This window comes from Otolemur garnettii, unplaced genomic scaffold, assembly GCF_000181295.1.
Source record: "Otolemur garnettii isolate 467f Iridium unplaced genomic scaffold, OtoGar3 scaffold00276, whole genome shotgun sequence".
NCBI classification, from domain to species: domain Eukaryota; kingdom Metazoa; phylum Chordata; class Mammalia; order Primates; family Galagidae; genus Otolemur; species Otolemur garnettii.
The window spans coordinates 395,741-406,848 of record NW_003852671.1 but is presented as its reverse complement, the minus strand read 5'-3'; the positions used below and the strand labels follow the sequence as shown (position 1 = coordinate 406,848).

Below are 11,108 nucleotides of genomic sequence, written 5' to 3'. Positions count from 1 at the left end.
AAAAAAAAAAAAAAAAAAGAAGCTAAATCAACAAAAACTTATGTAGGGGAAACATTAAACTATTTCTTATTAAGGCCTTTACACTCCAAATGCACTTACCACCCTTTTGAGTTCTGGGTGTCTTGACTGAATCCGTTTAAATTCTCGAATCTTGCCTTCATCAACATCCTCTTTAAGTTCCCATGTACTATCCTCATAGGGCAGGGAGCACCATTTCACCAGGTAGTAAATAACAGGCTAGGAGAAAAACCAAACTTTTAAAAAACTAATTCTGTGCTCTCCACTGTGGTTAAAGAGTAAGAATTTGGCTACAAAATCACATCAAAAAATGTTGCCATCTAAAAGCTGCTGAAAATTTCAGGCTGAACACACCAAGCATAGGTTCACCTACTGATGTACCATTCAGGTTTTGATCATTCTTCAAAGTAATTTATCAGAATCTATCCTAAAAGTAAAATTTCTACCCAGTAGTTTCTAGAACACTAAGCACTAAAATATATGCTCATCAACCAAACAGACAAAAAAATAAAAGTCTATTCTATCCTAGTACTGTGTTGAAATTAAAAGATACAGTTCTTCTGGCACTAAATTTGATATATTGGAAACCAGGTTACTTTAGAATGAGGAAAAGGGTAAACCCCTAGGAGCATACTACAGCTACCATCAGCAGGCTTCTGAGCCCCTATAGCTCTGAGAGCAAATTCTTGTCAAGAGCAATTATATGGTGATAAAGAGATTTCCTTGTGAGCCCTAGCAAGCTAGGAGATAACTACAAGATGTATCACTGGAGAGAGGCAGTAAGAGTAAAGGAAAAATGCTTCAACTACAGTACTGTTGTATGGAGGCATTTCACTGCAAGGTAAGAGGCAGTAACCAAGGGCAAATGGCTCCTATTCACTGTGATGATCATCGCACTTAACTGCATTTCCATTTTTGGCTCATGCAGTATAAAGCAAGCATGACTAGAATGAGCCTAGCATAATCAACAGAAATTTCTAATTCATAGAATACCCCTTAAAACAACCAGCAAGAAGTGTAAAAATGCCTCAACATAAGAATCCCTAGAATTAATCCAGCTGCTCTTTTACCTTTTTCTTTATTGTAGCGACTCAGATCACTCTCTATGTAAAGCCATTTGTCCAGGTCACACATTTCCAGCACAACTTACTTTTCTAAGGACCAAAATATGTATTATAATATTTATTTCCACTATTAGGTAACGTAAAATGGATGACAAATTAAACTTATTTTGGAGAGGGGAAATGGGTACACAGAATGTGATTATCCAATATTACAGTTATCAGGGTACCAAAATGTTTTTATCTGTCATGCCAGCTGCAACACATTGCAAAGGGCCAACTGCTTTTGGAAAAGTATGGTAATGGAGAGTGTAAGATTTTCAAGTCTGGGAAGGTTGTGATCCTGAAAATGATGAGAACATATAAGAGTATTTCACTTGACCTAATAACTAGCCCATTATCTATTCGCTTTTCACAAATAAACGCACAGTAACTCTCACCTCCAACTCCAAAAGCAGAATATATGTTACCTGAAGCATTCCTATTAGGATTTAAAAGACAGTGAAATGTAATAGTCCCTTGACATGTAAGATTCCAACTAGGGAACCTGAAGACGTATAAAGCAGAGCCAACTTTAGAGGGAAGAATGACTTCTAGGTCCTTTTAAAATGATATACAGGAGTAAGTCACTTAGCTCAGGATTAAACCTTGTTCATCATCTAGCACTTATATCTTAAGAAGGTTTCTACTGTTCCCTGCTGGTCATTACACAGAGTAGACATAAAGTTCATGTGCAATTTTAAATAGTTTAACATAGTAAATTACACATGAACTTTATGGATACCCTGTATAAGAAGTAACTATAAGATGTGATAAAAATTTTGTTTATGACCCTGCAAAGTTAAACTAAAAACTGTTGCCTCAAGTGAGAAGTGAAGAGTTTTAAGAAAAAAGTGGCTCATGGCCTAACAAAAAGTCTGAAGCAAATTTAAAATAGAAAAAGTTGAATTCATTGGTGGTTTAGATCTATGTGACTATTTATAAAACAAAATTGTGATTTGTTTCATCATGTGTAAAACATGCTCCCCAAACTAAGAAAGCTTTAGAGTGGTGATTGATAAATCATGCTATACACGAAATCCTCTTGGATAATCAACTTAAAAACAAAGACCTTGGAGTCCCAACCTATATTTACTGAATCTGAACCTGTGGGAGTAGAACCCCCAAATAAAAATTCCAATGTAGCAGATCAATTTTAATGACAAATTAAAATTCTCCACCCCAATGGTGAGTTTAGGAAATAACTAATTCTCCACAACAAGGTGATTTGGAGAAAGCTAAGAGTAAGTTAGAAAAGTATTTTTATATTCATATACTTAGGAATTTGTGAAATATCCCTTTTCCTTGCCCCACACTCCATCTCTAGCTGAATGTGAAGGATCTCCCATTTAAATCTGAGGAAAATAAAACCTAGGTAAATGACTTTAGTATGCATAAATATAGCTCCTAGGCAGGTGCAGTGGCTTGTACTTGTAATCTCAGTTACTTTGGAGGCTGAGGTGGGAGGATCACTTGAGGACAGGAGTTTGAGACCAACCCGACAACATATTGAGATCTCATCTCTTAAAAAGAAATTTTTTTTTAAATTAGCCAGGCACACAATGGTGTGTGCCTATAGTCCCAGCTGGGGAGGCTGAGTCTCAAGAGAAACACTTGAGCCCAAGAGTTCAAATCCTGCATAGGCAACATAGTGAGACCTTATCTCTACCTAATTAATTAATGTATCTCCAAAATGTTGAACTTTACATGAATCTTTCCTTTTAGCTTCTCTTCCTACTCCCTTACCTTTCCATTACCTTTCTAAGGATCCCAAAGTAAAATTCAGAAATACCTTTTAGTCCAATGGATTTTCAACCATACCTGAAAAATAAAGGATTGGAAAACGGACCAGCAGAAATCTAAGAGGACTGTCATGTTCCTCCATTTGCCAACTCACCTCCCCATTGTCCTTGTCAATACTGTGAGACTCATCCAATATCCTATCCACCTCTACATAGTCTGGATTAAAGGGTTCTTCATCCTAAATGAGTTAAGAAACCAAACAATAAGAACAAAAGATCACTGTCCAGTAAACCAACCCTTCACCCACTTTTAGTAGATAATCCTACTTTTCAAAATATTTTAAGAAAACAGAAGCAATGCAATGAGAATCTTCCACTTTCTAAACATCAAATCACACTAACAGAGCTAAGTTTGTGCCTATCCTCTCACTTGTTGCCAGAGAAGAGTATCTCTTCTCCCTATCAGAGGCCATTCCTTCTTATATTCTTAGGAATCCCTCTATCGAATCTTTCCCATATGAACAAATGTGTTCCACTATTTCACATCTTAAAAAACACCTCCTTTGAGTCTACATCCCCTGCAACTACTTTTTCTGTTGTGCTTCTTACCTATTAAACTTTTCCAAGAGTTTTAAACACATGTTATTTCTGTTTCTTCAGCTTGTTCACTTGTTCATCCATCCCACTCTTCCATTTGCATCATAGAACCAGAACTATTCTTATTAAGGTCATTAATGACCCCTTCAAATATAAGAGACATATTTCTTACTCACCTTACTCCAGTGTTTAACTAGTAGTAAACCTTCATATTGGAAAGTAAAGCTCACTTATCACTACTTCTAATAATACTGGATTCAAAATTTGAGAAAATAAATGTTCTCTCTTATGGACATAGTTGCTTCTGTCTACAAATTCCATCAAAGACTGATATTAGTGGAAGAAAAATGTCTCAGTAGACCACAGGTCAGTTTATGACCCATTTTAAAAATACTTCATGTGTACTAAGCAAATCTACTTCAAAATACCCTACAATAAATAGGCAGTGATCAAAATTAAAACATTATACCCTTATGTGCAAACCAACTGTAAGTCTTTTAAAGAATCAGCCAAGGCTCTTAACTCCAGTAATTTGTGCTTCTATGAAAGAAATGTATATACATAATACCTATTCCTAATTACCTCATGGAAGAAGTGTCTCATCTGAGCCATTTTGGTTTTGAAGCGCTTTAGTTTTTGATGAATCCTCTTATCCTTTTCTAGTTGGGAGATAGTGGCCCATTCACAATGCAGATAGGAGCTGAAGGAGATGGAAATAGCCAGGCATGGTGTAAGAAAGGGAAGTTGGCATGCTAGTGTTTTGAGATTTTTTGGATTACCCAGAAACAGACATGACAAGTGTGTGGTTAAACTGGGAGTTAGTCTCTTATGTCAGTGCTTCTGAAACTTCAATTTGCCTATAAACCATCTGGTCAGGGATGTGCTTTAAAGTCTACATTTCTAAAAGGCACCGGAGTAATGCTAATTCTGCCAGTCCATGGACCATACTTTGAGGAGCAAGATCTTACTTCTAAAATAAGTAGAATGAATTCACAAAGAATTTTATCAAGAACCACCCTCACACCATCTTCCTCCAAGGAAATAGTAAGTGTCATGTCAATTCCCAAATTTCTAATTAACTAAGCATTTTCTCCATTAAAAACAGAAATCTAGGACTGGGCACGGTAGCTCACATCTATAATCTTAGCACTTTGAGAGGCTGAAGTGGGAGGATTACTTTAGGCCAGAAGCTCCAGAGCAGCCTAGATAATAGAGTAAAAGCTCATCTCTACAAAATGTTTATTAAAAAAATTAGCCAGGACTTGGCACCCGTGGCACAGTGGTTACGGCGCCAGCCACATACATCAAGGCTGGTGAATTCAAGCCCAACCTGGGTCGGGTAAACGACGACAACTGCAAGAAGAAAACAGCCAAGTGTTATGGCGGGAGCTTGTAGTCCCAGCTACTTGGGAGGCTCAGGCAAGAGAATCGCTTAAGCTCAAGAGCTGGAGTTCGCTGTGAGCTGTGAGGCCACAGCACTCTACCGAGGGTAGTGAGACTGCCTCAAAAAAAAAAAGAAAAGAAAAGAAAAGAAAAAACCTAGCCAGGTGTGGTGACCAGTACCAGTAACCCTTGCTACTCAGGCAGCTAAAGCAAGAGGATCACTTGAGCCCAGGAGTTCAAGGTTATACTTGAGCTAGTTGTGTGTGATTAAACCACTGCACTCCAACTTGGGCAAGAAACAAGATCCTGTCTCTATTTAAAAACAACAACAACAACAAAACCCCAATAATCTTGATTAGGAGACTACAGATTACATACTAGTTCTTGTACTTGACAAAGAATTCTTCTGCTTCAGTATATTGTCCAGAAGGAAGCTAAGAAGAAAGAAAGAAATTTCAGTTACTAGTTTTTTATTTGTGAAGAAAAGAAGACTTTAATTTTAACCACACATGACAGAACTTCATGTCAACACTCCCTGAATTATATTATTGACTTAGGAACTAATAGGGAACCAATCTGATGCTTTAATACTAGAGACCTGATGGCTTAAAAAAATAAAATAAGTCTTTACCCAGTCTCAACAGATAAGTGAAAGAAGAGGCAGTTTCTATTTTCTGGTTAACTTTCCTTTATCATCTCTCATGACCACACCCTAGCACTTGACATTCAAAGGTGCTCATTAAATGAAGTGTGTGAATACAGCAGTATGGGCTTACAGTAAAGAAAGAGAAGAGCCCAGTCAGAACCATGAAGCATGCCTATAGGCCTGGCTACTCAGGAGACTGGGATAGGAGGAGAGCTTCACCCTAGGAGTTCAAGGTTGCAGTGCATCAGACATGATCTGATCATGTCTGTGAATAGCTGCTGCACTCCAACCTGGTCAAGATAGCAAGATCCCATCTCTTAGAGAAAGAGGAAAAAAAAAAAAAAAAACCCAGAATAAAAAAGGGTAAAAGGCCTCACCTCCTTCTTTACAACCCGCATAGAAAGCACTTTGTCTACAATGGCTGCATCTTCTTCACTGGGATTCTCCTGCAACAAAAGATGCAGTAGTCAACAGATAAATGTGACCAGCAGGTTGAACCTCTCAAATTGCTTAAGTCTCAGCTTACCACGAAGAACTGCATGGAAGGCAAAGTCTCGCCATCTGGTTCTTGCACTGGTTCAGGGAGGATAGGCTCAGGTTTAATTGGACCAGTTACATCTACCTCTTCTTCTTCTTCATCATCTGTGATTTTTATATCCAGGTCCTCTGTATATTTTTTTCGTTTAACTTGGCGGTTTGAGCGTCTCTTCTGTAAAGAAAAAAATTAGTTAAAGTGACTACTTACATGTCTCAAAGAGAAAATTTATAAACATATTTGACTGTGGTCATATGGGAGATTTACTTAGATTTTATTCCAAAATTCCCATAAAAAAAAAATCAAACCAAAAGATGATAAAGAACATATCTGTCAAACTATCTGATTTAGTCTACATAATGAATATATATCAATCTGCTGAATTGCTATAACAAAGGCCAAGAATCTACTGAGAGAAATCTATATGCTATTGGCAAGATGTTCTGAGAAATTGAAACTGTACTCTTGAGCCACAGGACGCAATACAGATCACACTAAGAGCAACCCCGAAGTGCAAAGGTACAAGAATATTTTGTTTCTAATTTTGTTTTCTTGTTTTAATAAATAGAATCATACTACATGTACTGTTCTGCTGTTTACTTTTTAGTTGGTATTTCTTGGAAATGTTTTCCATTTCTATTCAGTATATTTTAGTTCTACCTTATTTTTCCAACCAATTGAATAAAATATTTTGCAATTAAATAATTTAGTATTTGCAGATAATGGCAAAGAGATAAAATTATTATTTTCAATCACAATTATATCCCAAAAGAATCAAATAATGGAACTACTGAAACTGAGCAAACTGGCTTGGAGTAAAATTAATTTTAAAAATTTAATAGCATTTCTATACAGAGTCAGCCAAAAAATATAATAAAAGATCCCATTTATGAAAACAAAGGATTAAATTAAATATTATATACTAGAACTTCTGGGAGGTCGACGTGGGTAGATTGCCTTGAGATCATGAGTTTAAGATCAGCTTGAGCCTCTCCTCTAAAAAAAACACGCAAGCATTGGGACAGGTGCCTATAGTGCCAGCAACTTGGGAGGCTGAGGCAAGAGAAATGCTTAAGCCCCATGAGTTTGAGGTTGCTCTGAGCTGTGACACCATGGCACTCTGCTGAAGGTGACAAAGACTCTGCTGAAAAAAAAAAAAAAAAGGTAAGAGTCTCTCATAGCAGACCATCTCCCTACATTGACCAATTCCTTCAGTTGACCTAATTTTCATATATCAGACATGTACCACATGTATTAAGGCCTACTTCTTTATGCTGACCACCTCCATATGTTAACCAGTTTGTTACAGTCCTCTGGGTGCTATATATAAAATCCACATGAAGAAAACATCAAGTCACTATAGAACATAAAAGATGACTTGAATAGTAAATATACTACTCTTAATTAAGTCTTAAGGAGGACTTAATCTTCCCTAATTAAATAAATATGATGAAACAAATTAACTTTTTTTAATTAGATAAACTGATTCTAAAATTCAAATGGACCAATAAACCTCTAAGAGTAACTAGGGAAAATGTGAAAAAGTGTAGTGGGCCTTATCAATATTAAGCTATACTGATTAATATAGCTTGGTATCTGCCCAAGAATAGATGAAAAGGTCAATGAAATAATGTCCAAATAGCGACAAAAATATTATGTGATTTAGAATGTGATAAAAAAGATACTTCTAATCAGTGAAGAAAAGATAAATTACCCTGTAAATTGGACTGGAAAAACTAGCTAGCTATGTAGAGGACAAAAGGAACCAAATTCTAAAAGGATCAAAGATTCAAACAAATATTTAAAAAGGACATAAAATCTCTAAGAGAAAACATGGAAGGATTTTTTAATAATCTTGGAATAGAAGTCTAATAAATTGGTCAATTTGAGTATGTAAAAAAATTTAAGGTTACTTGCATAATATAATCCATCATAAGCAGAGACAAATAATAAACAGAGAAAAAAACACCACTCTGGCTCATGCCTATAATCGTAGCACTTTGGATTAAGGTAGGGGACTCATTTGAGGCCAGGAGTTCAAGATCAGCCTGAGCAAGAGTGAGACCCCCATCTCTACTAAAAATAAAAAAATTAGCTGGACATTGCAGTAGGTACCTGTAGTCCTAGCTACTCAGAAACCTCAGACAAGAGGAAGCTTAAACCCAGGAGTTTGAGATTGCTGTGTGCTAAGCTGATGCCATGGCACTCTAGCCTGGGGCAATAGAATGAAATTCCAGCTTAAAAAACAAAACAAACAAAACCAAAAAAAAAAAAAAGAAAAGTCTGGAAGAATACATAAACTATTAATAATTACCCTAGAGAGTGGGAATTAGGAGAGATGTTCTACCTTTTAGTTTTTATATCTCTGTATTATTTGACTTTTATTAATTACTTCCATAATGTAACATTCTTAATTTTTTTTAAAATTCAAGAAACTCTGAACAAATGACTTGGATTTGTTTTAAAATACTTCCAAAGAGGGGGCAGGACTGGAGTGGGTAGAAGGATAAATGGCCATCTGTTGGTAAGGATTAAAGTGGGAGAGGGCTCTCTTTCCACTATCTTGGGGCCTGTGGAGGTCTGCTGGGAAAAGGACTTCTAAAAAGGCAAATATGACCAGAAGGCTGTGGTCCAAGGCCATTTTTGCTGGCTATAATTGAGGTCTCTTGAACTAAAGACGGCATATAGCTTTTCTTAAAATTGGACGTTTATATGCCTAAGATGAAACTGAATTCTATTTGGGCAAGAGATGTGCTTATGTATACAAAGAACTAAATAGTAACTTCTGGTGGCAAACCGAATAAAACCAGAGTAATTTAGTGAACGGTAACTCAGGCCCATGGAAACAGTGGCATGACTAGTGCCAACTTCTGAAGCAACCTTCCTGCTAAGGTCACTGGACACAGAATCTGTGTGATGCTGCACCCTTCAATGATTTAAACTGATGAAAAGCAATTAAGGTGAATTTTTGCTCTTTTAAAAAAATAAATAAAATAAAGTGGGAGAATGGGAACACAGACTTCATTAAATAATTTATTCTTGTGTATGTCTAAAAATTTTCATAATAATAAAGGGAGGGGTAGGATGGACTATCTCTCTCTTTTTCAAATAAATAACCTCCAAGACACATCACTGGGGGAAAAACACTGTACAGAAGAGTGGGTATGGAATACTAATATTTAGTGGAAGTGGAATTAGAGTATTCATGAAAGTAAAAAATATTTCTGGAAAGATACACACAAAATAGTTAACACAGGCTACCTCTGGGGAAAACTGGGAGAGAGTGAGGCCAGCGTCTATACTTTTTTGCACTGTAGTAATTTTTCCTTTATATGTTTAAACTAAAAAATAAAATGGTAAATAGTCAGAAAAAAAAATTTTTTTTTTTGAGACAGAGTCTCACCATGTCACCCTATATAGAGTGCGATGGTGTCACATCTCACAGGAAGCTCAAATTCCTGGGCCCAAGTGATTCTTTTGCCTCAGCATCCCAAGCAGCTGAGACTACAAGCACCAGCCACAATGCCTGGCTATTTTTTTTGTTGCAGTTGTCTTTGCTGTTTATAGCTGGCCCGGGCTGGGTTCGAACCCGCCAGCCTTGGTGCTTGTGGCTGGCACCATGTACGGGCACTGCCAATAGTCGAGAAATTTTAAAAATTCCACAGTTCAAAAGTATAAAAGATAAATTACAATTATCATGACCCACTTACCCTTCAATCCCTCTCCTCAAAGATATGTATTATCTTTGAGGAATGTATCCTTTTAGAAAAAATTGATACATGTATGCCTATGTACACAAACAAGACATACATACAAACATTAAAACTTACATACATACATTAAAAGTTATAAAGAAACATTATACACACCATTCTACATTTTTAAATTTAATAGAGTTTCCCCTATTTGCAAACTCCAATCTACTTCATAGTTTTTAACTGCCACATAATATTCTGCTGGATGGATTTTCACAATTTTATTTAACTATATTTCCATCAATGGGCAATTAGGTGTTTTTTGCCATTGCAAATGTTGCTACAATACAAATATCACTTTATACTTCTGAGAGCATATACATTAAGATAATTTTCTAGTTGCAAAATAATTGAATCAAAGGGCATTAATATTTTAAGTAATGGTACATACGGAAGCAATGACCTCCCAAAAACATTGTTTCACTTAATACCCCCATAAACTGTGTATAAAGTATCTTTTCCCTAATATTTCATTGGTAATACCACTTGTCATGTGCTGATTGTATCCCCCCACCCTAAATTCATATGTTGAAGTCCTAAACCCCTATACATCAAAATATGACTATATTTGGAGACAGAGCCTCAAGCTATCCCCATGGGCAGAGTGCCATGGCACCACAGCTCACAGCAACCTCCAACTCCTGGGCTCAAGCGAGTCTCTTGCCTCAGCCTCCCAAGTAGCTGGGACCACAGGCGCCGTCATTGTTGTTTGGTGGCCCGGGCTGGATTCGAACCAGCCACCTTAGGTGTATGTGGCTGGCGCCTTAGCCACTTGAGCCACAGGCGCTGAGCCAGAGACAGAGCTTTAAAAGAGGTGATTAAGTTAAAATGACAGCAACTGGATAGGCCCTAATCCAATCTGAGTGTTGTCGACAAGAGGAGGAAATATGGACACACACACAGACGTGTAACAATATAGGAAAGACTATGTGAAGACACAGAGAGAAGTTAGCCATCTGCAAGCCAAGGAGAAAAGCCTTGTGAGAAACTAAATTTGTGGACCATAGGATTTCGGATTTCTAGCCTTCAGAACTATGAGAAAATAAGTATCTATAGTTAAAGCCAGCTCGTGTAGGCTAGTGACCCAGTGTAAGGACAACCCTAATCTAATATACCACTTTCTAAATTTCACTAATCTTTACCTTGTATTATAAAAATTTGCTTTCAGTTTTTTGGTTTAGTAATTATTTAACATTTTAACTTTTATTTCCTTATTTTATTTATTTATTGTGCTGCTATAACAAAATACTTGAGACTGGGTAATTTATAAAGAAGTTTATTTCTGGCTCGGCGCCTGTAGCTCAACCAGCTAAGGCGCCAGCCACGTACACC

At 36.7% G+C, this 11,108-nt stretch overlaps 1 protein-coding gene across 5 annotated transcripts in view; it reads right to left on the bottom strand.

Moving 5' to 3' along the window:
- CHD8 (chromodomain helicase DNA binding protein 8) overlaps positions 1-11,108 on the bottom strand; it is a 63,114-nt gene that overhangs the window by 25,876 nt on the left and 26,130 nt on the right. For all 5 annotated transcript variants that reach the window (XM_023508794.1, XM_003803039.3, XM_023508793.1 and 2 more), the window contains exons 6-11: positions 6,013-6,195; positions 5,864-5,932; positions 5,219-5,274; positions 4,040-4,157; positions 3,016-3,099; positions 100-237 (exon numbers count right to left, since the gene is read on the bottom strand). In XM_023508794.1, coding sequence (XP_023364562.1) covers positions 100-237; positions 3,016-3,099; positions 4,040-4,157; positions 5,219-5,274; positions 5,864-5,932; positions 6,013-6,195 — 648 coding nt within the window. The remainder of the gene's footprint in view (positions 1-99; positions 238-3,015; positions 3,100-4,039; positions 4,158-5,218; positions 5,275-5,863; positions 5,933-6,012; positions 6,196-11,108) is intronic.